This window comes from Podarcis tiliguerta (assembly GCF_965153285.1).
Source record: "Podarcis tiliguerta genome assembly, chromosome: 8".
In the NCBI taxonomy this organism is placed as follows: Eukaryota; Metazoa; Chordata; class Lepidosauria; order Squamata; family Lacertidae; genus Podarcis; species Podarcis tiliguerta.
The window spans coordinates 25,901,819-25,914,531 of NC_139541.1; the positions used below are offsets into that span (position 1 = coordinate 25,901,819).

Sequence of the window (12,713 nt, forward strand, 5' to 3'; positions counted from 1 at the left end):
TTGATTCTTTGAGGGGGTGCTTTTGGGGCTTAGAATTGCTCTGGTGCCTCTGCAGATGGTTCCTGTTAGGCTCCTTTCTGGAAAGAAACCCAAGCTTGCTCAGTCACCTTCATTATTAACATTGCTCCGGGGAAGGTAGACTTTGTTTTCTGTAGCGTACTTGTTCTGGTGCTTCTTGTAAAAAAACAAACCAAAAAAACTCCCATTAATAAAACCCCAAAAAGCAAACCTAGCTTGAGGCTTTGAAAGATCTGAGAAAAAGAGGAGGGGAGGAGGGTAGAGAGAAACCTCTCCAACAAGCCAAAGGCACGTTCTGAATACTATATCTTAAGACTGGAATTAGCCACTTCGAAATGCACATGCGTCTCCGGATATGCTTTGGAAACATGGAAACATAAGGCTATAAGAAGAGCCTGCTAGAACAGGCCAACATCTTGTTCTCACAGTGACCAAACATTGCCTGTGGGAAACCTGCAAACAGGACCCCTGCACAAGAGCCCTCTCCCCTCCTGTGGTTTCCAGCAACTGGTATTCAGAAGCATTATTGCCTCCAACTGTGGAGGCAGAGTGTAGCCATCATGGCTGGTAGCCAATGATAGCCTTGTTCTCCATGAATTTGTCCAGTCCTCCTTTAAAGCCATCCAGGTTGGTGGCCATTACTGCCTCCTGCAGGAGGGACTTTCATATTTTTAACTGTGTGCTGTGTGAAGGATGTTCTGTTATCTGCCCTAGATATTACAAGCTTCAGCTTCAATGGGTGTCCATGTCTCATGAAGAAGAGAGAAAAACTTATGTCTATTTACTTACGACATGCATAATTTTATAAACTTCTATCATGCACCACTTACCTTTTCTCTAAACTAAAAAGTCCCAAACACCTTTCCTCATTTTGATTTTCTTGGTTGCCCTTTTTTGAACCTTTTTCAACTCTATAATATCCTTTTGAGGTGGGGTGAGCGGAACAGTACACAGTATTCCAAATGTGGTTGCACCATAGATTTCTATAACGGCTTTATGATAGCCGTAGCTTTGTTTTCAATTCCTTTTCTAATGAGCCTTTGCCTGGAATTTGCCCTTTTCACAGTCGCTGTATGCTGGGTCAAGATCTTCGAGCTCTCTAGTGTGACCCCAAGGTCTCATTCCTAGCCTTTCATCACCAGTTCAGACCCCATGAGCATATAGGTGAAATTATTATTATTATTATTTTAGCCCTGACTGCATTACTTTGCACTTGTTTACAAGGAATTGCATTTGCCATCTTACCCCCCATTTATTCAGTTTAGAGAGGTCCTTTCGGAGCTCTCCCCAATCCCTTTTTGTTTTAGTGACCCTGAACAATTTAGTATCGTCAGTAGACCTTGCCACCTCATTGCTCGTGCCTAACTCTAGATCGTTTACGAATAAGTTAAAAAGCACAGGTCCTAATAGCGATCTTTGAGCGACTCCACTTTCAACATCTCTGCATCTAGAGAATCATCCATTTATTCCTACTCTCTGCTTTCTGCTGCTTAGCCAATTTGTGACCTCTTCTCTTATTCTTTGAGGGCTAAGCTTACTCGGGAGACTTTGTCGAAACCCTTTCAAAGTCCAAGTACACTATATCAACTGGATCACCTCTATCCATATACTCAGAGAAGGTTCATGAGACAGGATTTGCCCTTGCAGAGGCCATGCTGACTCTGCTTCAGTAATGCTTGTTCTTCTTCCTACAACTTAACCAGTTTGTAATCTACTAGAGGAGCGCTCCTGCTGCATCCATTACAGGCCATCCAGGCAAGACTACATTCCAGGGGAACATTCAAGCTATACAAAAACACTTGAGGAGAGTGCAGAGCAGGGACTGTGGGGTGCGTGGCTTGAGGAGGTCTGTGGAACCCCCTGGGGTTTGATAGAGAGGTCTGTGTTCATCCCCTGAGCCTGTGCTCCCTGAGTCTCTGCCTCGTCTTCTTTTGTAGGCCATCTGTGTGAACAAAGGCAGAGGAAGTCCATCTCTTTGCCACCTTCTCGCTCTCGGATCATCTCTTCCCATGACGGGAACAGTGGCTTCCATGGGGGCAGCTTGCTGTCTTCAAATGCTTACAGCGGTAAGTCGGCTTCTGATTTCTCAGTTTTCCTTATTGGGTTATGCTGAGGAGGCAAGTGGGAGCAGAAATGGGGAAGAGGAGAGACCACCGCTTTCTCCTTCCCCAAACAGTGAGTGATGCACCATGCAGGTGGATGCAGGGAGGGGTGGGGTGGACCGCCTGGTAAGGGCTTTGTGGCTTTGTCTTCTTCCTCCCCTTCTTCCCCTCAACGTTTTTGAGTTTATTTTTTATTTTTCTAATAATTTTTATTGATTTCAAGAAAACAATCGAACAGCTTCGAGTAAACATACATAGCAGAATCTAGTTACAGACACAGGTTATAGAATACACAATCAGACCAGATAACAGCAAATGATTAAATTACCTTAGAAGAGTCATTACCAGTTTCGTGTGATTATTGATTATAGGATGGAGCGAACTTGTTTTCTATTGCTCCGAAGGGGAGGACCCGAACCAATGGATTTAAATAGCAAGAAAGGAGATTCCAACTGAACCTTAAGAAGAGCTTTCTGACAATACAAGATTCCTGCATTGCAGGTGGTTGGATTAGATCACCATTGTGGTCCCTCCCATCCCTATGATTCTAAAAAGAGCTGTTCAGCCATCAAATGGACTCCCTCGGAAAGTGGTGGACTCTCCTTCCTTGGAAGCTTTTAAGCGGAGTTTAGCTGGCCACTTGTCAGGGTTCCTTTAGCTTTAAAGAGATTTGAATCTCTGGTGTCCAAGGGTTCTGAGAAGGGATTTGTTTCAACACTTTATGCTCTGCTTCTAGACTTGAATTTTTTCTCCCTTGCATTGCAGGGAGTCAGACAATATGACTCTTGGGGGGTTGCTTCCAGCTGCAGTTGTAACCCCTCTAAAGTGAGGTGTGGGTGGAGGGCCTGAGAACTTTGAGTCCATACTAATAAAGGGGCGGGGATAAGACCACACTCCCTCACACTGATCTTTCTTCGCTTCACCCCTCACCTGTGCTGTGTGAGACGTTCAGACAGGGCTATCTCCCAGACGATATTGAGCCATGCCACTTCAGGTAGCATTTTTCATGACTTCCCTTGTTGAGCAATGACCACCCAAACCACCACCAGTGAAAGCAAGAAAAGAGCTTTGTGCTTAGCTTTCGGATTCAGGTCACTTTCCAGAAGTAACAATGCTAAGGGAGTGTCAGGCAATGGGGTGGAACAGTTACTGATGAAATTGTGTCCGATATCCAAGACCAGACCATTGAGTTTATTTTGAAAGGGTGAGGGTAGGTGGCCACTCGTTCCCTTAAGGGTATGTGGATCTGTTAGCGTGCTGGTACCTCATGTATGAATGTGTGTCCTCTTTGCAATGGGCTATGGAGACTGGCTCAGAAAATGCAAGATGTTAAATCTCAAGCGCACAGGGAGGAAGCCTCAGGTGAGGCTGTGCAAACTTGGCAGTTAAAGCAGCTCTTCAGTTAAGCCATGTTTTCTTTCTAGCAAGGGATTGTGTTCAAGGTGTTCAGTGAAAAGCCAGCTTGACTTGATTTATTGTATTTACCCTGCTTTTCCTGTCTGTGGGCCCTCAAAGCAGCTGCCAGGATTGAAAACAGTCATGCAGAAGTACCAAATCATCATTAGAAAACTCCAAAGAGTTGGATGAAAACCAACCAGCTGCTCTGCACCTGAGCCGCTTTTGAGAATGGCCAAGCTCACGCTCGTAGCGAGGCCTTGGTTTTTTGTTTTTAATTCCAGACACTGGCTCTCTTTTAAAGGTGGATACTGAAGGGTTGAATGATCTGATCAGATCTTGGTTGGAGGCTTGGCAAGGGCAGCAGACCAAGCCAAGCAGCACCATTTTTGCAGATTCTCGTGGGCACAGCCATTGAATATTGGGGGGGGGGGTCTGACTCTTCGTGACCCCCATGGTCCAGAGCACACCAGGCACTCCTGTCTTCCACTGCCTCCCACAGTTTGGTCAAACTCATGCTGGTAGCTTTGAGAACACTGTCCAACCATCTCGTCCTCTGTCGTCCCCTTCTCCTTGTGCCCTCCATCTTTCCCAACATCAGGGTCTTTTCCAGGGAGTCTTCTCATGAGGTGGCCAAAGTATTTGAGCCTCAGCTTCAGGATCTGTCCTTCCAGAGAGCACTCAGGGCTGATTTCCTTAAGAATGGATAGGTTGGATCTTCTTGCAGTCCATGAGACTCTCAAGAGTCTCCTCCAGCACCATAATTCAAAAGCATTGATTCTTCGGCAATCGATGCCAAAAGCCCTTTCCTCCATCAGATTTCGCACTCCCCCAGCTCCTCGCAGTTTGCCCAACCTCCCTCCTTCATAGCTCACCCCAAAACCCCTTGCAAAAACCGTCCCTCATTGCCCAACAGCTCTCCCAATGCCCCAAACTTTTGTACCCCAGTCACAACTCGCTCCCTTGCTCTGCTACAAGTGCACATGCATCCTCACAACAACTCTGTAAAGTAGATTAGACTAAGAGGCAGCGACTGGTCCAAGATCATCCAGTGAGATCCATGGCTGAGTGGGGGAATTTAAACCTACGTCCTAGTCCAACACTCTAGCCGCTACATCACACGGGCTCTCTATATCTAATAGCAGAGAAGATCCCTACAGCTGAATAGCATTGCCTCAAAGCCGCTTGAAACAGCTTTCCAGACATGTCAGGGTTGAGTAGATATGGTTGTCAACCAGTAGGGAGTTGATGAGTTACCCATAGGGAGAACTCGGAACTGCTAGTGACAATGCCCCGAAAGATCCACAAGAAAGATTTTCCAGGTGGGAAGGATAGTGAACTGGGAGGCTGCCCTAGAAGGGGCTAGTTTCCAAAAAGAGCTCTTGTAACACCTGCATCTATCTGGATGCAACCTCCAGAAGCAAGGGGAATCCTGCTGCACATCTTTCTGGAGTCAGCCAGCCTTGGGCAAGCGCCACTTACAAAGATTGTGTGGCATTCACCCACCTTAAACACCCCCTTCCCTCAGAGCAGTCTTGTCCAGATGTATCTCCAGGCTTTGTGATTCATTTGTTGTTGTTGCCAAGGTTGCCTGAGCCGATCTGCCGCGACTAGGAGAACAGAAGGTGGACTGAGCATCCAATTAAGGGCATCTAACCTGCAAATAGGACTTACTATTTATAAAGAGAGAGAGAGAGAGAGAGAGAGAGAGATATGCAGTCAGACTAATAGGCAACCTTGTACAGCAATCCACGTCAGATGAAGAATTTCATTTGGGAACCTGAATGGTGGAGTTGCCAGGAGACCAGTGGACCTTTCCTTTTGAACTGCCAACCACTCCAGGCTGTCATAAATGCTTTACACGGAGTAAGACCACCAGCCCTTCATGACCAGCTCTGCCTATGTATTAAAACTATTCAAGCCCTCAGGCCGAGAGAGAGGAGAGGGATGTGCGTGAACACACACACACACAGAGAGAGAGAGAGAGAGAGAGAGAGAGAGAGAGAAACATTCTCTGGCCTGACACCCCTTCAACCAGACATTGAAACTAAGGCCTTATGCACTGGATCATGCAGCCCTTTAATGCATGGCAGTTATTTACTTACTTTTATTTTACTGCATCTATACCCCACCTTTTTCAAGCTCCTTGCTCGAGGTGCCATACTTGGCTCTCCGCATCCTCACAACAACAACCTTGCAAGGTAGGTTACGCCGAGAGGCAGTGACTGGCCCGAGGCCACCCAGCGAGCTTCACCATGGCTGAGCAGGGATTCGAATCCTGGTCTTAGTCTGACACTTCAACTGCTACACCACACTGGGTCTCATCAATTAGCTGTGGTGGTGGATGAAAGTGCAGCAGGAAGTGGCCAGTTCAGTGTAGACAATAACTTGGTGGACAAATGGGGTGACCCAATAGAAGGCAGCTTGCTATGCTTTTGAAACTCCAGTTGCATCCACCGTCAGGGCTGGCCCCAAGACATTTTGCTTGAGAACTGGATGCAGCCCTCCAGGTGTTTCTGCCTGGCCCTTAGGACTCTCCCCACCCCACCTCTGTGCCTTTCTTAAGGACATTTTCTTGTCAACTGGAGTCTCTTGTTTGCCTTGGTGGAGAGATGTGTGTCTAGAGACCTCCGACTCTTGTGTGGCTGAAATGTAGCCAGCTGTACAAGGGCACAAAGAGTCCCATCTATTCTTCCTCTTACTTTTGCCTCTAGCCTAGCCCACTGTTCGCATGTGGCCCACAGAAGATTCCCCACGGCCTTTGGACGGAGTAAAGTTCCTCATTCCTGGTGTAGACTGAGCTAGATTGCAAAGGTGGTTGCCCTACAGTTCCGTGATTCTATGGCTAATGGTTGCAGCATAAGACAGCTTCTTACGTTTCTGTGCTTTAAAAGCTCTTTGTTCTCTTTCTGTTTTACCTCTGATGGTCTTTTTCTCTCTATAAAAAAAAAGCATATTACTTTATTTGCAAAGCTATTTCCCACCACAAAGGAAAGAAAAGGCCACATCAAACAAGGAACGGAAGAATATGAAAGTGTAGCCAACTGGTGTGTTGAAAATTGGTCCCCCAAATGAAATCAACCCGGGGAGATAAAGCTGCAAATTAATAAGTTAATACTCAACCATTCAGCAGAGTAACGTGTAGCTAATTCATTAACGTTGTCTTCAAAACCAAACTTGAAGCCTTTCATTTTGAGATCTAATGGAATTTGAAAAGAGGGCAGAGGTAGCCACGGTCTTAATTGCATTTTTATCTTTATTGCCCAGTAAAAAAAAGAGGGGAGGGGCAGGGAGAAAAGGAAGAAGGAGTAATTTTTTTTCTTATTAAGGAAACAGAAAATGCCACAGGTTTAAAAAGCAGAATTCAGGCAGGTATCAATCGCACTAGCAATTCCTGTGCATCGAGACAGAGAAACAATGTGATTGGCTTTTGCTTCATCCCATCTGCCCATTTCCATCATGACCTCTGTCTGTCTGTCTTCCAGTTGGGAACGTGTGCCAGGCACAAAAACTGGCTGATGTGGACAGCGAGCTGGCGGCCATGCTCTTCTCGCGCCTGCGCGAAGTCAGCGCCACGTTTCAGCACAGCAGCCGCGAGGCCAGCGTCACCCGGAGGCGGAAGCTAGAGAGGATGCTGTCGGTCCGGAGGCGGGAGTCCCAAGAGGGCGATGCTGCGAAGAAAGCCAGCCTCATCACGGTGAGAGACTGGTTCCCCCATGGCCGCCTTCTGAGCTGGACCCTTGGCCCATTCAGCCAAGTACAACTCACTCCCATGTAATGACATCTCTACAGGGTCTTAGAGCTGAGCCGTCAGGTGGGAGACAGTCAGTGGTCTTCTACCCGCTGTCCGAACACATTGTCCCAGAGAGAGAGCCACAGGTGGCATTGCCCTGTGCGTTGTGTGGAATTAACATGTTCCATACAGTTTCAGAATTGTCTTTGGTTTTTGTGTTCCCTAGTACTCTTAAGATGCTGTGTTAGTTTCTCCAGAAGAGCTATGTCTCATAGTCTACCCTGCCCACTCAGCCAGTTCTTGAGCCTTTCCTTCCCTCACAGGGACGGCATGAGGATCGCATCCAGCACTCCCGGGACCTCCAGATCATTGAGGCCTACCGGGAGCGCATCAAAGCCGAGAGCATCGCCAGCATGCTGAGCCAGGCCATTACCACCCATCACACCCTCTACGCCACGTTTGGCACGGCTGAGTTCTTCGAGTTTGCCCTGAAGAACCCGTATAATGTCCAGCACACGGTCACCATAGAGACAGACAACCCAGAGCTCAGGTAGGAGAAGTCCCAGGGGAGCAGTTGGGAGCCAAAGCAGGCAATGCCCTTCATTGTGCTTTCTGAGCCCCAGCCAGATCACTGTGAGAGAAAAAGTGGCTGCATTCTGAAGGCCAGAAGGATCACGCAAAAACTGTCAGGAGACGGGAGACACACAATCATTCATAAAAATGCTCGGCATTAATATCCGTTTGTGTATCTATGGTGCGTTTCAAGTGTTCAGATCACCTCACGTGCATAAGCTCAGTAATCCTTACAACATATTGCTGGGAATCACAGGTTGGGAGAGCACTCTTGCCCTTGGAGCCTCCTTGCGGGCTTCCCATTGGGGCATCTGGTTGGCGCCTGGTAGAGCATGATGCTGGACCAGATATGCTTTTGGCCTAATCCAGCAGGGGTTCTCCTTATGTTCTTATATTGATTATATTCATTTTGGGCCATTGGAACAGGGTCCCTTGAAAAACGCCATGTGTGCAGTCAGGTCAAGATTGATCTTTTTCCCTCTTCCCTCCCTAGCCCTTTTCCCTCGTGTGCTGTTCTTGTTTTGTTTTGTTCTTTTAGGTTGTAAGCCTGTGTTGCCAGGGACTGTCTTCTTTTAATTGATCATATGTAAGCCACTTCAGAAGCCTTTTTGTCTAAGGAGCAGGGTGCAAAAGCTCTAAATAAAGATTAATTAGTGGGGGGTAGAGGGGAGGTTTAGTTCACACACTGCACACAGAGGCTGTTGCATCCCCTGTAGGATCTCTGCCAGTGGGAGCTGCAGTTCTCAATCTCAGGAAGACAATTTTGGACCCCCCCCCCGCCCGGCAGAAGCTTTGCCCCCCCCCCCGAACCAGTGGGCAGCATTCATTTGCCTACAGGCAATATTAAAAGGGTTCTATGCACAGCGGGTGGCGCTGTGGTCTAAACCACAGAGCCTAGGGCTTGTCGATCAGAAGGTCAGCAGTTTGAATCCCCATGATGGGGTGAACTCCTGTTGCTCAGTCCCTGCTCCTGCCAACCTAGCAGTTCGAAAGCACGTCAAAGTGCAAGTAGGTAAACAGTGTTTCTGTGCGCCGCTCTGGTTTCGCCAGAAGCAGCTTAGTCATGCTGGCCACATAACCCGGAAAAACTGTCTGTGGGCAAACGCCGGCTCCCTTGGCCAGTAAAGCGAGATGAGCGCCGCAACCCCAGAGTCGTCTGTGACTGGAGTTAACTCTCAGGGGTACCTTTATGCACATGAGTGCCACCAACCCCAGTTAGAAGGTAAATTCTTCAGTTGTGATTCTTGCATTGCAGTGGGTTGGACTAGATGGCCCATGGGGTCCTTCCCAACTCTACAATTCTATGCTCCTGTGAAATTAATTCTCCCTCCGTTATACACGAGGAAAGCCGACACATGTGCTGCAACAGACACCGGCTCCCAGCCACAGTGTCAAAGGCGGCAATCCAAAGTTTGATTTTGAGATGGCTCACAGGTAACAAAGAGGTTGGAAGTCCCACCTGGAAGTAAAAGCGTTTGGCCTTTGTTTGGTTTGTTTCTCCCTCCAGTGTCATTGTGGACGCTAGAGAATGGAGGCACTTCAAGAGGCTGACCCAAACCACCACCCCTCTGGAGGAGGACATGTTTCACCTGCAGGACGACCTCACGCCTCAGGTGTACCTGCGCCCCAAGGAGACGGTCCACATCCCCTTCAAGTACCAGGCCTTCTCCCTGGAGCATGCTGCCACCATGCAGGTAGAGAGGCGTTCGTGCTTTGCTTTTTAAAATACTTCCCAAATATTTGCTTTTGAGGAACTTTGCACAAGGTGCAGCACCGGAATCTCATTTAAGCCTATAGCAGAATGAATTCCACAGCATATAAACCAGGATAATGGCTCACAGACATTAGACTCCCAGAAGACAGTGGGAGGATTGGGGGGGGGGGAGTTAAAATGGGAAGCACACGCCAACTCCTCTCTTTCATTCCCAGCAAGGTCCCACGGAGCTGATGCTCAGCAAAGGCAAGGAGGACTCCGCAGCCCCCTGGAAGTCCTGTGGCATACAAACAAAGCACATCAGGGTAAATCGCACTGATTGATGAGAGTGATTGGGCAGCATCCAGTCAGTCGGCTTGTGGGTGCTCTTCCCTCTTCAGATTTGGTGGTTCTGTCACTCTCAGTACATTCCTCATGCAGGAAGGTTGACGGGGTGGTGGTGGCAGTGGCGGGGGTGGGTCTGTGTGCAATGACTTGGGGTGGGGGCAGCTCCAGACATGCTCCCCCCCAACTTACCACCCCTGTGCCTTTTGATCTCCAAACCTTGCCCAGCTCTGTAATAAAGATGTGGCCTGTTTTCCAAAAGGCACTCATTTTTATTATTTCTTTAAAGGTACACAAGGACCTGATTAGTATTACAGGTGATAGTACTAAAATTACTCGAGGATTATTTCTGCTCTCTGCATTTACGGGATGTAACAAGGATATCAAGCCTAAGGACTTAATTCCGCATTTGCTAATTGCGGCTTAGGCAAACCATCCCTCAGCAGTTCAGTAAAGATTCAGCCTGTTTTACGAAAGGCAGCTTTTCCTCCAAGGCACTCAAGGTGGTGTATGTGGCTCTCCCTGCCCCCCCTCATGTAATCCTTGCAACAATCCTATAAGGTAGGGCGGGGTGAGAGGCAGTGACAGGCCCTCACGGTCACCCCCATTCATGATGCCCTCTGGGAACGACATTAACTTTCTCCCTCTCCCTCCGCCCAGGTCTCCTTCACTGCAAGCGGCGGGAAGCTCCTCGCCATCCTCAGTGTGAACGTGGAATCCCAGCCCCACGTGGTGGATCAGACCTTCCGCTTCTATCACCCGGAGCTCACCTTTCTCAAGAAATCCATCCGTTTGCCTCCTTGGCACACCCTTCCAGGTAGCTCTTAGCCAATTTCGCAGGCAGCCCCACCCCCTGAAAGTGAAGAACGAGAAACGGCACGTTGAAAATCACTGCCATTTCCAGGGCCAAGCTGGATATACTGGATGTATGCAGTGGGAAAGGGTCATAGCTCAGGGCACCTGCTTTGCATGCAGAAGGACCCAGTTTCAATTGGGATCTCCGGCTAGGGCTGAAGAAGACCCTTGTCTGAAATCCTGGAGATCCACTGCCAGTCAGTGCAGACAATACTGAACTAAATGGCCACGTAGTCTGCCGTGATACAAGGTAGTTTCCTGTACTGAGGTACAGGACATTAGCTCAGGGGTAGAGCATATGCTAGGAATGCAGAAGGTCACCAGTTCAGCCCTTGATTTCCTGACTGGGCAGTTGGGTGGTCTTAGCAGTATAAATACTTTGCACACATTGCTTTCAGCAGATGGGAGGATTTTGCATCGTATGCCGCAGCAGCAATGGCAGAGATTATTTTTATTCATGCTGTTTTTGTGGGAATAATCCGACCTCACGATCCATTTTTGTCCTTGCCAGGTGCCCCAGTGGGTATGCCGGGTGGAGAACCAGAGATGTTTGTGCGTTGCAGTGACCCCAACATCGTTTGTGAAACCAAGAAAATGGTACCGAATGCCCCACAAATCTTTGAAAATTATTCCAACCCACCAAAGATTAGCGAGTTCCCCCCCCACCCCCTTTTGCTCCTGCTCCCGAAGTCCCTGTAAATGTGCTGAAAATATTTCTTTCATAACTTCCAGCACAGCTCTGAGTCTTACACAAGTTATAAATCAACTTTTCCAGATGCAAAAAAGCAGACCCTTCGGGGAAGAGAGCGGTATGTCAGTGCATTGTCCCTTGTGTGATGAAGGTCCCAGGAACAATCTCCAGCATCGCTGGGAAAGGGCTCTCTCTGTTTAACACCCTGGAAAGTTTCTTCCAGGCAGGGTGGACCAGGGTGAGGTTAGCAGTGCAGCCCTCCAGATGTTGCTGGATCCCAGTTTCCGTCAGCCCCAGCCAGCCCAGCCAATAGTCAGGGATGACAGGAGTCTTACTCTAGTAGCATCTAAAGGGATGCGCGTCAACCACCCCTGGTGTAGATCAGTGATGGTAGGCAGTCTCCTTTTTTCCAAAACCTGCTCCCTGGTTTTAATTCAGAAATTAATTCAACACTACTGGGTAAGGTCTGGTACGTCACAATCTGGTCTCGGTCTTCCCACCCAGGGGCCTGGCGAACCTCAGGATGTCTTTCTGAAAGTCGCAGGGGGCCCAAGTCCACAGATCAAGAGGTTCTTCCTTTCTATTTACACGTAAGTAGGAAACCATGACGGCACTCAGATTCTGTGCTGCATCAAAGTTACTAAGGGTGGAGGGTTCCTTCCTTCCTTGCTTGCTTGTATGTGTGTTGTTGTTTAACAGGTAAGAAGCAAAACGATAAAAATTAATTTTAAAAGATCAAAAGGCACCTGCAGCCTATGTTGCTCTGTCTTCTTAAGGAAACAGACCCTGGAACATTCAGCCACTCGGAGAAGCCCAGAGCTGAGCACAGAATTGCGTTTTATTTGGATGTTTTCCTTTTGGTTTTTTAACAAGGAAACAAACAAACAAACCAGGATAGGATTGTGCCCTTCTAGGCCGTGTGAGCATTCCCCAGGAACTGGGCGGCTGGTGCTTAATTTATAGAACGCACACATGTGGGTTTGAGGGAGGATTTTCCTTCTTTCCCGGCTCGCAGTTTTGGAGCCTTCACTTCCCCGAGTATTTTTCACTCTGACAAGGCTGTGAAGCACCATCTGTTGCTCCGTTTGTCACTCCAGGGACCCCTGGCTGGCTGCTCCGACACAGATCTGGCAATTCTACCTCCATTCTTTGCAGCGGGTGGATGTTAGCTGCATAACAGGGCAGCTGACCCGCCTTTCGCTGGTGCTCAGAGGGACTCAAGCCATCCGGAAGGTGAAAGCGTACACCTCACACCCGCATGAGCTGACGGTAAGATCAGACCCCGGGACTCCGTGGGGACTTTACTTT

General features: G+C 48.3%; 1 protein-coding gene across 2 annotated transcripts in view; it reads left to right on the plus strand.

Annotated features, from left to right (window-relative positions):
- NPHP4 (nephrocystin 4) overlaps positions 1 to 12,713 on the plus strand; it is a 96,637-nt gene that overhangs the window by 76,336 nt on the left and 7,588 nt on the right. For both annotated transcript variants that reach the window (XM_083452052.1, XM_083452053.1), the window contains exons 19-27: positions 1,956 to 2,084; positions 7,001 to 7,212; positions 7,572 to 7,798; positions 9,329 to 9,515; positions 9,751 to 9,840; positions 10,520 to 10,676; positions 11,226 to 11,311; positions 11,910 to 11,995; positions 12,503 to 12,674. In XM_083452052.1, coding sequence (XP_083308178.1) covers positions 1,956 to 2,084; positions 7,001 to 7,212; positions 7,572 to 7,798; positions 9,329 to 9,515; positions 9,751 to 9,840; positions 10,520 to 10,676; positions 11,226 to 11,311; positions 11,910 to 11,995; positions 12,503 to 12,674 — 1,346 coding nt within the window. The remainder of the gene's footprint in view (positions 1 to 1,955; positions 2,085 to 7,000; positions 7,213 to 7,571; positions 7,799 to 9,328; positions 9,516 to 9,750; positions 9,841 to 10,519; positions 10,677 to 11,225; positions 11,312 to 11,909; positions 11,996 to 12,502; positions 12,675 to 12,713) is intronic.